We start from the raw sequence: 15,418 nt of genomic DNA on the forward strand, positions 1-15,418 counted from the left end.
TCTAATCCAATCCAAGCTATTGTATTTGCATCATCAAATAAGAATTAAGGTGATGCAGTGTGTGCAAATCAAGTGGAGGATGATGATTGTGGGTGGGGTCCAGGCTTAACCTTTCCCATCCATCATTAACGTAGTATTCAAAAGAGGTGAAATCTTTTGGTTCCTGTTCGAAACCGGACAAGCAATCCGAAGCAGGGTTGGCCGAGGGTAAAGAGAATAACTTTAGTTTGGTTCGCCTAAATTTCACATTCCCAAACCATGTATGCTTCCCATCTTTATGTTTCTTGCTTTGCTTTAATTCAATCAATACTTCTTTAGCGGCCCAAGAAGCTATTGACGCCGCACGCTTAGCCTCCTTTTGTTTTTTGCGTGAAAAGGCGTGCTTAAAAGCTTGAATCAAAGGAAGAAAACATCTCCGAATTAAAAAGCTACCATAGTGGAAGGAGGAACTAATTGACAATGGTGCTCGAGTGGATGTGTTTCGATGAGGTATCCATGTGGAGGTAGAAATAGATAAGGGTGAATTTATTCCATTCCCCTTCGACTTTCTTTTGAGAAAAAGAAAATGCACTCAAGTGCATATTCTCTCCTCCACCATGCACAGAATAACTCCTTTTGAGAGAGAGCCGCACCACGTAGAAAAAGATGCTGCAACTAATGTGTGTTCTCAATATGATATTATTTATTTTTTGAATTCCACATATATCATGGAGAAATAAATTTAAATAATTTATCAAGTGAAGAAGGAAGAGAAAAAAATAAATTTTAAAAAAGAAGGGGAGGAGTCGATGCCCGATGGGGAAAGGCGAGCGAAGTCATCTTGCGATGGAACGGAGGTGATGGTGTACCGACGATTGAAGACAAGATGATGGTGGAAAGATATTTTAGTTGAAATGGTAAAAAATGATTGTCTCTAGGCAAAAGCTAATTAGGGGACGTCATCCGATAAAAACCCAAAAGTAAAAAAATAAATAAATAAATAAAATACCTTAGAAATTTGATGAATATGGATCGAAAGATTACAATAATCTTCTATTGTGTAAGTTGAAACAGGTTCTATAATCAGATTTATGAAGTAGTTGGATTCATCCAACCATTTTGAATTACATTTTTAGTACTATTTCAATGGGTTTTCAATTATTTCAGGGATAATGGTTAATACTTGAGTTAGATCTATTCAAGAGTTCAAGTTAAATACTCACTTTAGGTAGAGAGATAAATATTTGATTATAGTCAAATAAATTTTTTTTACTAAAAAATTATAAAATTATATGTAAGAATTATAAAATTATATCTATCGAAAGTTTATGCTAATAGTATTATAGAAGAAGAAAAAGATAGTAGAAAATTTTATAATGACTAGATAGTAAAATTTTAAAGATAACAATGTAAGAATTTTTAATAATAGGATGAAAAGAGAGACAATTTTAGATGAAAATAATATTAAAATTATTTAAAATATAATGACTAATGGGATTAGAAACTTAATAAAGGAGATCCTTGATAATATAAAAGGTAAGGGTGTAGCTTTTTGATAGGGTTAGTGGTGGTGTGAGAAAGTCCAAAAAGTAATTATCACTAAAAAATCATAGTTTAAATATTGATAAAATTATAAAAATAAGAAAAATTATTAGATATAAAACATCTTTAAAAAGTGGTTAAAAGGACTATTAATATGGCAAGATCGAGAAAAATTAATAATCTAAATTTAATAGTATATGATAATTTTTATAATAAATTAAGTATTAAGATGGAGAAAAATATTAGATGCATCAAGTTAGAGAAAGAAAGTACTAAAGATGGAGTTGCTAAAGCTAGAGAAAGAAAGTGAAAGAATTTAGGTAATATTAGATGCATTAGGATGAAGGTCAAAGAATACTTATTGATGATCATGACATTAAGAAAATATTGAAATATTATTTTTATAAATTATTTAATGAGCATTCCACACATTCTTAGCTCTAATGATAGATAATAGTAATAGATTTAATAATTATAAATTTATTCATAAACTTAAAACTAGTAAAGTAAAAGAAATCTTAAAAAAGACGATAATAGCTAAAGTGTGTGATTTGATTGTATCCCTATTTAGGTTTAAAAAAGTTTAAGAGATATAAGGGCAACTTGGTTAACTAGCATATTTGACAAAATCATAAGATATCTAATGTATGGTAATTAAGTTTTTTAGTATCAATTTAGAAGAATAAGGGTGACATATAAAATTAGTTTAATTATAGAGAAATTAAAATCATGAGTCAAAACTTTAGAAAAGAGTTATTGAAAGTATGATAAGGCTTGAAACAAATATATTTGAAAACTAATTTAGTTTTATGCCTACAAGTTCAATAATAAAATTTATTGATTTATTAAGATAATTAATAAAAATATAGAGAGAAAAAAATTTACATATAATTTTTATTGATTAGAGAAAACCTATGATAAAGTGTTTAGAGGTTTATTATGGTGGATTTTAGAAAAAAAAATATATATATTAATTATATTAATATTACTAAGGATATGGACGATAATATAATAACTAATATTAGAACTATATAGAGTGCATTCAGTAAATTTCCTATTAGTATAAGATTTCATCATTTCCTATTAATATAAGATTACATCATGGTTCCACATTAAGTCTCTATATTTCTACATAGATAATATATAAGTTTATTAGTCATTTAATGTCTTTGGTATATGTTATTTACTTATAAAATCATTTTAGTTGATAAGAGTCTAAATATAATTAAATCTAATTATGGAGGTAATCCTTAAAATATAAAGGTTTTCAATTAAGTAGGACTAAAACTAAATATATAAGATGTAATTTTACTAATACTAAGAATAGATAGGAGAATATAGTTCAATTGGATGAGCAAGAAATTCTTTAAATAAAAGTTTTATATATGTTAGATCAATTATTTAATAACATAGAGAGATTAATAAAGATATTACTTTATAAAGTAAAAATAGGATAGTGAAAACAGTGAAGGAATTAGGAGTGTTATGTGATCATCAAGTACCTTTATTATTAAAAAAAATTATAATACAATTGTTTGACTAATAATGTTTTATGAATCTAAGTGTTGGACAATCAATAAGCACCATATGAGAATATTGGAATTGATATATGAAGTTACTACCAAAGATATAAAAAAAAAATTATTTGTTAATAATCAGGTATCACTTTGACGAAGGATAAAATGAAAAAAATTATTTAAGATGGTATGAGCATGTTTTAGGAGACCTACGAATATGATACTTAGAAGTAGTGAAATAACTATCGTTAGTGGTTAGTGGTATAGGTAAAAGAAACCTAAATAAATCTTAATAGGAACTATAAAAATGATTTGAATACTCTTAACTCAACTAAATATATGACTTTTTATATATCTCAATGGTAATAAAAAATTTATATAATAAATCCCAAATAGTTGAGATTTATAATTTTATTATTGTTATAATAAAAAATTTATTTGTCACCCTAAGTAATGGTACTGCTAGAGGTATAGGATATGGTGATGTGTTGGAGGTACATCATATTTGTACGATGAAAAATGAATACTCTTTGCGTATACTTATCATCTTCCTATGTGGTACCATCGTCAAAAACTTTGACAAAATATAGAATATGCTTGTGACTTAGGTGGTACTATTGCTTGAGTATGGTGGTACCACTGCTCTAAACAACTTTAGGCCATTTGTTTAGCCTTATAACAAGCCTAATTCGATTCATCTTCAAGCCAAATGACTTTCATGATAAGTAGATTTTGTTTTAACTCAATACCGACTTAAATTGGCCCAAAATAACTTTAATCAGGACTTTTATAAATCAACTACTTATATGATATATCTTTGAAGGTTTTTGTGCATTATCCACTCTTTCTACATATCGTCCGATCTTTTGACATTTTGTTCGAATCTCTAGCACATCATTCTGTCCTCTAGTATATCGATTTCACTATAATATCTAATATTCTATATTGATATATGTTCTTATTGGTACAATATCTGAATATCTGAAGTTCATTTTTAGACATTTCAATTAATCCGTCGGCTTGATGTCTAATTTTTAATATAATATTCAAATATTCAACTCCATATTTGGCTCTTCAATGGTTCAAGTCTATGATCGAAGCATTTTCTACTTTACTTATCTCAAAAATATATTAGTTTATAAAATTCATAAATTAATTACATTATCAAAATCTGAAATGCAACATCGGAAACTTTGAAAAAATATTTGATGAGTAGTTAATGATTCAAGATCATTTTAGGTCAATGTGAGCTAATATTTTTACAATAATCATTGGGTTTGAAGTTAGGATAGAATTGAGCTTGTTAAAATCCTAAATAGATGACCTAAGTAAATAACGATACCACTAGACCGAGTAGTATTACTTTTTCGTGACATTAAGTGAATAATGAAGTGATCAAGATAGAGTATTATATAATTAGAGATACCTTTGCAAGATCTCTAAAGACTGAAGCACTTACTCACAACTAATCCAAGTATTAAAAAAATATAAATTAAGAGAGAAAATTAGATTGTATAATTTAAATTGAAAGAGTTTATTTGATCAAAGACTTTATCATTAGCTAAGATTAGGATTAAATTAAATTGTATTCTTTGAGATTCGTTGTCGTGAACGCCATTTAGGTTGAAAGCCATACAAGAAAGCTTATACTTGTGCTGTTAAAACAAGAGAGGAGCATCAACAAATTGTAGAAAGAGATCAGAAAGGGTGAAAGACATGTTGGAGGTGTTGCCAAATGGCAATTTATGGAATTTGCAAAAACCCTGCAAACTTATAAATAATTTATTTACATAAGAATTAAATATAATGGACTTTATTTAGCTTATTTTCAAAATTAGAATATATGCGTTTGCAATTTGGTAGAGTATGTGATTTGCACAGTTATCTATTGATTTACAAAACATCTTGTTATTCAAAAATATTAAAAATAATATATATGTTTGGTTCTAGTAAAAAGATATCATTTGTACTTATTTCTAAATTATCCCTATGTAAATAGATATATATGATCTCAATATATAACTTAACTTTAATAAATCTTTTTATTTCTTACCTATAACTTTGTTTTTTCTTTTATCTTCTTCTTCTCCTTTTCCTTCTTTTAACAAACAGATAGTGATAAGCTAAAGATTGAAGAGGAGGTGAGAAATAGTTTTTAATGTTTGTTATAATGATTTAATTTTTAAGAATGTGTTTCTCTAATAATCCAAAAGACATCATCTTTTAGGTCAATTACATTAATATAGAATCTATCATATTTCGGGGAGAACTAGTGGCACTAGTATGTATAAGCGAGAGCTATGAGAAAGAAAAAAAAAAAAGAAAAAATTATAAATAAAATTAAAGGGATTATAAATAGTAAAATATTATTTTATTAATTTTTAAGAAAATATAAATAGTAAAAGAGTTGTGAATAGCAAGAAAGGAACTTAAAAAAAATAAGCTTCTAGTTTTATAGATGAATTCCTAAAAACACACTTTTAGTTTTGAGAAATTTTACCTAAACTTTGAAAATTCTCACGAGTCTCAACTTTTTAAAATGACAAAAGTAACCCTCCAACAACTTTTAGCTTTTCCTCTTAAAAGATACATCTTCTCTTTTCACCTATTTTTATAAACTAACCCATATAATTGAATCGATTAATAATATTAAATGATAATAAACTAGCCAATCTACAACTTATACTAGTTCAAAATAAATTATATTAAATAATTTACTAATATATAATGATTTATATTATTAAAATAATATATATATATATTAAATTATTAAAAATAATAAAGTATAAATGATAATTTTAAAACTAAATTTTCTAACTATAAAGTAAAGAGTAATATAATAATAATATTTATATATTTTAAAAATAAAAAATCATTTCAAATATATTTAAAAAGTACAAATAAATTTAAAAAGGTCTATATGACCATTATTTTATAATTTTAACTTTTTAAAATAGTTTATTTACTAATTTTGACCATTAAAAAATAAATATAACCCAAAAATATCAAAATAATATAATCTTAAAATCATAAATAAATTATATAAAATAATTTACTAATATTTATCGAGTTTATATTATTAAAAATAATAAATAAACTTAATATAATAAACTATAAAAAATAAAAATATAATAAGCTAATTTTAATAAATTTAATTATAAAGTAAAGAATAATATAATAATAACATTTACATATTTTAAAATAAAATATACAATATAAAGGGGGTGGATTTTATTAACCATAATTTTTTTACTTATTTAGAAGATCAAATACTAAAAAAAATATTCCATGAAGGTTTTGTGAAAAAATTATAGCATTTTGAATTGTTAGTGTATCAGATATATTATTTTTCTATTTATCCCAAAAACAGTGTATCTGATACCAAGGTTTATTTTATCATAGGTTTCTTACCTATTTGGAAGCTCAAATGTCAAAAAATATTGTAAGGTTCCATCATATTTTGGTAGAAATAAAAATAGAAAAAAATAGATAGTTCATGTGGTGAATAACTTATATAAATATCAAAAATATCCATTTAGATATGATTCAAATATTTCATACAAAAATTTACAGCAATTTCACTAGTCCTTGTATCATATACATTATTTTTTATTTCATCCCAAAAATTATACATCTAATATCAGGTCTTAGGTTTTGTGGACCAAATTTTTACAAAAGATTTTTCACCTATTTAGAAGTTCAAATGTCAACAAAAATCATAATGATGTATCCTGTTTTGATGGAAATAAAAAAAATAGAGAAATTTAAAAAAGATAAACTATTCAAATGGTGAATAACCCCAAAAAATAAAAAAAAATAAAATAGAAAGTATCATAAATGTCCATTAGGGTGCTAGGTAAAGGTTTCATAAAAAAATCACTGTATTTTGACCAATCCTAGTCTTAGATACTCTAATTTTTATTTCACCCCAAATATAATGTATCTAATACCAATGCTTAGGTTTTGTTGACCAGATTTTTATCATACGATTTTTACCTATTTATAAATTAAAATATTAAAAAATTACAAGGATCCATCATATTTTGATGAAAATAAATAAAAAACTTAGATAAATTAAAAAAATGTAGATTATTCAAATGATGAATAACACAGAAAAAATCAAAAAAGATATACAAAAAACATCATAAATGTCCATCAAGGTGCTAGTTAAAGTTTCCATGAAAATTTTACTATATTTTGACTAGTCTATGTATCATATACACTATTTTTTATTTCACATAAAAATTGTATCTAATATGAAGGCTTAGGTTTTGTGAACCATAGGTTTTCCATCTATTTCGAAGCACAAATGCCAAATCTATCATATTTTGGTGAAAATAAAAAAAATAGAGAAATCAGAAAAAGAGCATACTATTCAAATGGTGAACAACTCATAAAAATATCAAAAAATACTCTAAATTAGAAAATGTATCACAAATATCCATTTGGGTGTCGTTCAAAGGATTCACAAAAATTTCATAGCATTTTGATTGGTCCTTATATTAGATACACTATTTTCAATTTCACCCTAAAAATAGTGTATCATAAGTTTCTCACATATTTAGATCAGTCCTTATATTAGATATTAGGACTTGGGTTTGATGGATCAAATTTTACCATAAGTTTCTCACATATTTAGAAGCTCAAATGTTAAAAAATATTGTATAAATCCTTCATATTTTGGTGAAACTAAATAAAAAAAAGAATAAAGGCACACTGTTCAAATGGTGAATAACCCCCCAAAAAATAAATAAAATAAAATAAAAAATATCATAAATATCCATTTGGGTGTCATTAAAAATTTTTTATAATATTTTGAGTAGTCTTTATATCTGATACACTATTTTTTATTTCACCACAAAAATATTGTATCTAATACCACAGCATAGGTTTTGTGAACAGAATTTTTATTATAAGGCTTTCAACTATTTAAAAACTCAAATGTTAAAAAACATCACATGGATGCATCTGATCTTGATGAAAATAAAAAAAACATAGAGAAATTAGAAAAAGATAAACTGTTCAGATGGTTAATAATCAATAAAAATATCAAAAACATTAAAGTAGAAAAATCATCATTTGAATATTTTTTATTTTGCAAAATTTTACAGCACTCAAAGGTTTCATGACAATTTTACAGCACTTTGACTAGTCCTTGTATTAAATACACTATTTTTTATTTTACCCAAAAATAGTATATCTGATACTAAGGCTTGGATTTTGTGGACTAAATTTTACCATAAGTTTCTCACATATTTAGAAGCTTGAAGGTCAATTTTCATCACAAGGATCCATCATATTTTGATGAAATAAAAAAATAAAAATTAGAAAAAAAAGGCAAACTATTCAAATGATGAATAACTTGAAAAATTATTTAAAATTTTTGCAAAATAAAGAATATTATAAATGTCCATTAGGGTGCCAGTAAATAGGTTTATAAAATTTTTACAGTATTTTGACTAATTATTGTATCAAAATACATTATTTTTTATTTCAAGACTAAAATAATATATCTAATACTAAGGCTTGAATTTTGTGGACCAAATTTTTATCATAGATTTTTCACCTATTTAGAAGCTCAAATGTCAAAGAACATTGCAAAGATCTATAATATTTTGGTGGAAATAAAAAATAAATAAAAAAGGCAGACTATTTAGATGGTGAATGACCCAAAAAATATTTTTAAAAATTTTTAAAATAGAAAATTGTATCATAAATGTCTATCAGGATGCTAGTCAAAGGTTTCATGAAAAATTTATATTATTTTTACTAATCCTTGTGTCAGATATACAATTTTTTATTTCACCTAAACAATAGTGTATTTAATGCTTGGGTTTTATAGATTAATTTTTTATCATAAGTTTTTCACTTATTTAAAAGCTTAAATATCAAAAAATATTACATGGATCCTTTGTATTTTGGTGAAAATAAAAAAAGAGAAAATAGAATAAAGATAAAACTATTCAATGGTGAATAACCCATAAAAATATTAAAAGAATTTCTAAAATAAAAAATTATCATAAATATCTATTTGGGTGTTATTCTAAGGTTTTATAAAAATTTCATAATATTTTGACTAGTCCTTATATCAGATATAGTATTTTTTTTATTTCACCCGAAAATAGTGTATCTAAAACTTGGGCTTGGGTTTTGTGGATGAAATTTTTATCATAGGTTTATTATATATGGAAGTGTTTAAAAAATTAATTTAAAAGGTTTTTAAATTAAATAATTTATTATGTATATATAATATTTTCGATTAGAATGTTATGAGCTTCAATGAGGTTATTGAATTTATTGAATAGTTTATAAATTATGATTGATTATAAGTCTAAATATGTAATACATATATTATGATTAAAAACAAGAAATAACCAATAGCTAACGAAAGTATCTTTGACTAGTCTTAGTAATGTTTATCCCTCTTTATAGATGGGGATAACATCCATAATTATTATGATACCATTTAAGATATCATACAACATGCATAATATAAATAAACTCTCACAATTTAAGTCATTGAATATATATATATATATATATATATACACACACACACAAAGTAATGCATGAAAAATCTTTGTAAGATTTTTCAAATGAAACAAAATCAATTAGAATAACAAATGAAAATCAAAGAAAGGTCATATCCCTATCCTGTTTCATTCATTTTCTTTTTATTTTTTATTTATCTTCTTTTATTTTCCTCTTAATAGTTTTAAAATTTAGTCCATTAAATATAAACTAAGGGATGATAACGTGTTCACACTATAATCTTATTCAAGTATTTATAATTACATTTAAGTTTCTAGAATGGCAAAATAAATTTCCTCATTTGATCTAGATATAACAACTCCTTCATCCTTTAAGAAATTTAATCTTTCAAATTTGAAGATTAAGCTTCTGTGATACTGCCAAGTTTCCATCTTAAAATAATAATTAGATTTGTAACCAAGTTAATCCCAATATATTTATATTGTTATATTTCCTTAAAATCATAATATGATAGTATTTAGTCATGTCTTGGTATGAATTGATTTGCATATGGAGTAATTTATGTTATGCATGAACCTTCTCATGAAATCAAACATACATAAACAACAATAACTTAATGCTCCTTCGAACATTATTTAAACTCATTTTTAAAGAATCCTCCAACCCACTTCAATTGTGGTTTGAAAAATAATAAAATGAGCACAAATGACCAACAAGGATAAAGAACTAATTCGAATGATAACAACAATAATATGCTAAGTAAATATACATAATTTATTAAATATATTCACATGAATAATCATATATATAGTACATATGATCACGAGTAGAAAATAAATTTAAGAGTATCAATTTTTTTAAATATATATATTAAAATAATATAATAATAATGTAATCATACATCATCATCATCTATAGTGGCTAATAAATAGACTTGGATTCTTAGGATAAATCAACTAGCTCAAAAGCTGATAGAGAAAAATCATTTCATACATCAAATAGTTGAAGGAGCAATTTTTGTAAGTAACCTTGTGCCTTAAAAGTAGGATTTCTTCTAGCTATTACGTCTTATGATCTATCGATTACTTAACGAGAATCACTCTACCAATGTCAGGTTGCATATCTATCAATAGGAATTATGTCTATAATCAATATGATACCATTCATTATATCATATTATATGTATATGATAATATAATTGTAAACTCATTATTCAATATAACTTATCGATAATAGTGTGTTAAAAATAATATACATATTATGGAAAATGATAACTTATGCATCCACAACCTTAATGTGATTTCGTAAATGAAAACAAGAATAAGAAATGAAATTTTAAGGAAGGACACGAATCACTAACTCTTTCATTTTCCATATCCTTTTCTTCCATTCTTTTCCTTAATGATAATTATTTCCAACTTCAATGAATTATTTATAAGGTTAGGGTGTTTTTATGAATTCCATAAATTGTCATATGATAAAATCTCCACTATTTTTAGCTTCGTCTCAATGGTACCCAAGATGAAAAAAAGGAAAAAAAATGACCAAAAAAAATGAAAGAAATAAAATGATGTTTATGGTTAAAAATAACAAGTATTTACATGGAAGTTTCTTCATTTTTCAAAAATGAAAACCTATCAATCAAACATTTCATCAAAAGGAATATCATTCTCCAAATTAAATATGAAAATATTTTTTCAGAATCAAGTGAAAGTTTTAAAGAGTGATATGCTTTGATTTATGTGATATTATTGTATTCTTACTTATTTTCTAAGGTTTCCGTTTTTACTTTTGTACATTGGGGCTTATAAAAATACCATAATAGGTCAAAAAATTAAAGTTTATTTCTCATATTATGTGTACGGGACTATATTTATTTTTTTTGATAATATGAGGCTATAATCCACATGCTAGACATGTGGAGGTATGAGGTCTTCAACATGGGAGTTATAGGTATTTTTTTAATATAATTTTTATATTTATATTTTCCTCTCTTTTTTTTCCTTTATACAAAAAAAAATTCCTCCACTTTTGGAGCTCTCATTAGGCTGCACATCATTTACAAAAGAAAATCTAATAGCTCAATCGGAAACTCTATAATTGAGATTGAATTGTCAATACTTCATCAACAATTCATCAAGAGTTAGTGCTTTGAAGCCATGGAGGGTTGATGGAAATTAAGATAATTTTCATATTTATATTGAGTATGAAAAGAAGAAAGTTGGATCTAAAACACTTGAATTGGTAACAAACTCAAGTTCAGGATCCCTATGTTTAGTTCCTGTATTAATTATGCTAAGGAAAAGAAAATAGAGGAAATAAAAAAAGAGTAGAAAAATCACCTATAGTTATAGAAATAGAAAACCTATATATTTTCATGTTTGATTTGGAGAATGATTTTTCTTTGTTGATAAAATGTTTAATTGATAGATTTTCATCTTTGTATAATGTGAAACTTTCTTATGGAGGGACTTATGATCTTCAACCATAATCAATATGTGGTTTTTTTCTTTGTTTTTGGTTATTTTCATCTTGACTAATCAGGCATTTCATGTGTTAACATATACTCTTTATGAATGTTTCTTGAGTAGCTGAAACCTTCTTATTTTCTCAAAAAAAAAAAAAAAGTATGTTGATGATTCCTTCATTTAAGAGCATCATTACACAAAAAAAATATTACTAGCATCCCTAGCAAATATATTTTCTTTAAACTCATCAAAGCTATCAAGTTGAACCTCCAGCATTCTGGCTTTTTCTCAAATATAAGTGATTATATTGTTGTTTGTATAGATAGTAATTGATTCAATCAGGTGAGGAGAACTAATATATGTGATTATATTGTTGTTTGTATTCAGATGGAATAGTCACATTTTAGGACATCTGAGATGCTCCTTTGAGTTTGGTTTTATATTATAAACCATCCTTTCTATTTAGCATATGTTCATATAATAGGTAAATATTTTAAGAATTTTGAAATCAAATTTTTATAAAGGAAAAAAATCCTAAAAATTAAGCTTTAAGTTTTTTAAATATTTCATGTATTTTTAAATCTTGGTAAGAGGAGAGTTAGATGTGGTATATTTAATTTTCCCATAGAGTATTTGGATATGATGAGAGATAAAGATATAAAATTTTCAAGATTTATATATATATATAGAGAGAGAGAGAGAGAGAGAGAGAGAGAGAAAAGGGAGTATCCCCCATTTGAAGTTGAATTACATGCAAACCCAAACAAATCGCTGCCGTCCAATTTGGTCTGGTCACGAAATGGTACGCGTTCGACGAATGCGTGCGTGCGTGCGCTACGACAATTTTGGTTCGGTTTGACAGGTCGAGACTTCCGATTTAGGTCCGGTTCAATTAAGAAACCTAGACAGAAGGTTGCGGTCCGACCCGCCACCACGTGAAGACGCCAAGCGATGTCCGAAAAGCGAACTCCCGCAGAAGAAGCGCCATCCCAATCATGGCGTGGCGCGGCGCGCGCGGTTTCGAAATCATCCGAAAAATTTCGAATCCCTCGACAGCCACGAGAAGGAAAGAAGGATGGTTCTAATCCTCTTCTTCGCCTACCCACACTCACGCACTCTCTCCTTCGATGGATTCAAAGAAACTCTCCCTCGCTCCCTCTCCAAATCTCCTCTCTCCTTGACCTCTTCACCGGGTCTCCTTTGATGCCCACCGGCAAGTCTTGGTACTCCCGCTGGCCTTCTGAAAGATCTAAGATTGAGGTATGTGTGACGAAACCAAAAAATTGGAGTTTTATCTGTCGACTTGGGGATAATTGGGGTATGGAATTGGGGGGGAAACCGCTGATCTGATGATTAATCGTGCCTTCATGTCGATTTCTTTGTGATTATCTCGAATCTTAGCCTAAATTCCGCGTCGTGTCAGCCAATTTTGGGCTGCTTTCATTATTTTTAGTTGCTGAGTCCGAAATTGTGTATTTTTTTTGCTTGATAGGTCAGATATCGGGAGTGATTTGCTAGGATCAGGTGTTTATATTCCAAATTTCCCAGCAAAATCAGTTATTCCCGGTCTCCAGAATCCATATTAAGAGCCATGGTGAGGGAGCTCCGAGTCGAATCCTTCTACGCTCGCCTTCGTGATGCTGCCTTGGCCTCCTCCACTTCCCCGCTTCTGGTATTCCCTTCCGCGTCCGACGCCGACTCCCTCTGTGCCCTCAAGATCGTAACCCATGTCCTCTCGTCCGATTCAATTCGCTACTCGGTGTACCCTGTCTCCTCATTCAGTGACGTCGACAAATTTGTCGGCCTCAATCTCCGGTCGTCGAATCAGTCGCTTACTTTTCTCTTCATAAACTGGGGCTGCCACCGCGACCTGCGCCGGTTCTTGAGCCTTGGGCCTGAGGTTCATGTCTTCATCATCGATAGCCACCGCCCGGTCCACCTCCACAACCTCAGCGAGCAAAACGAACAGGTTGTCGTTCTTTACACTCAGGAGGATGAGCACCAGGCCGATCTGGCTTATGATTTCGATGTCTCCGCATTGGCCAATGCGTCTGATCTGAACAGTGATGACGAGATTGATGCGAACTCTGACGATGAGGACAGCGATGACCACAACGACCAAGAGGTCGAGGGAGGAAACAGAAAGCGTCGAAGGGTCTCTAAGGATTCAGAACCTGACCCGATTAAGCTCTTTGGGAAACTCAAGTCGGAGTACTATAAGTTGGGTACTTTCCATGGAAAGCCATCTGGTTGCTTGTTGTTCGAGTTAGCACATTCCCTGAGAAAGAACACAAATGAACTGCTATGGTTGGCCTGTGTCTCGCTTACCGATCAATTTGTGCATGAAAGGCTAACCAATGAGAGGTATCAAGCTGGGGTCATGGAACTTGAACAGCATATAAACAGCTCAGGAAATCTGGATGCTGTCACTTCGGTTACACTCAAGGATGGTACAAAGATCCAGGCACCAGAGAATTCTCGAATTGCATATGAAGATGAGCCCAGGCTGATGCTATTGAGGGAGTGGAATCTGTTCGATTCAATGCTGTGCTCTTCCTACATAGCAACCAAGCTGAAAACTTGGAGCGACAATGGCCTGAAAAAGCTCAAGCTTTTGCTAGCCAGAATGGGGTTCCCTCTTGTTGATTGCCAGAAGAAATTTCAGTACATGAGCATGGAAGTGAAGCAAAAGATGAAGGATGAGTTCGAGAGATTCTTGCCAGAGTTTGGCTTAACTGAGTTCTATTATCGTAGCTTCTTGAGAATACATGGGTATTGCACGAAAGTTTCAGCTGCCGATGTAGTGTATGGTGTCACAGCATTGCTCGAGTCATTTGCAGCAGAAAAAGATTCATCGGCTGCTGAGCAATTTTGGGTTGCTTACTCTGCGTTGTCCTTGAACAATATTGATCAACTCAGAAAGGGCATGCAAAGTGCAATTGAGATTCAGAGAGCTATTCTCAGGCAAGGAAGTTCTGCAATTACTAAAACTGGTTTCATCAGAAGTTACAGGAAGTTTCGCTGGGTGAGGCTTGAAGATCCTGTTGACACCCTGCGGTTGGGTCATCCCCAGGCACTTACCAAGTTCTGCTATTTCTTGATGGATGCACTAAAGGAAAGAGGGGCGAAAATGAAGCCACTAGTCTGTGCTTGCTTGGGTAAACAACCTGACAAAGTTCTCATTGTTGGTGTGTGTGTGAAGCCCCGTCTTGGGGCCATCCAGGGTAACTCATTCGGAATTGCTTTTGGAACGGCAGCTGAAGAAATTGGAGCTGAATTTTCCCATGAGCTGTTTGAATCTTCTTGGATAATTTTGGATACAGTAGTTTTAAGTTCTTTCATGGTCAGATTAACTGAAAAAATCTGATGTCTTCTTAGTGCAATCTGTAACAATTCACTGATATTAAATGCCAAATTGGA

General features: G+C 28.9%; 1 protein-coding gene across 1 annotated transcript; it reads left to right on the forward strand.

Annotated features, from left to right (window-relative positions):
* The first annotated feature begins 13,015 nt into the window (after positions 1 to 13,015).
* LOC135611825 (uncharacterized) lies at positions 13,016 to 15,418 on the forward strand. Its single transcript, XM_065107469.1, has 2 exons — positions 13,016 to 13,258; positions 13,491 to 15,418. The coding sequence occupies exon 2, from the start codon at positions 13,590 to 13,592 to the stop codon at positions 15,363 to 15,365; it is 1,776 nt and encodes a 591-aa protein (XP_064963541.1). The 5' UTR covers positions 13,016 to 13,258; positions 13,491 to 13,589; the 3' UTR covers positions 15,366 to 15,418.

This window comes from Musa acuminata, chromosome BXJ2-5 (genome assembly GCF_036884655.1).
Source record: "Musa acuminata AAA Group cultivar baxijiao chromosome BXJ2-5, Cavendish_Baxijiao_AAA, whole genome shotgun sequence".
In the NCBI taxonomy this organism is placed as follows: Eukaryota; Viridiplantae; Streptophyta; class Magnoliopsida; order Zingiberales; family Musaceae; genus Musa; species Musa acuminata.

Coding starts and splice junctions, on each gene's coding strand:
- LOC135611825 (XM_065107469.1), top strand. CDS start 13,590: ATGGTGAGGGAGCTCCGAGTCGAATCCTTCTACGCTCGCCTTCGTGAT.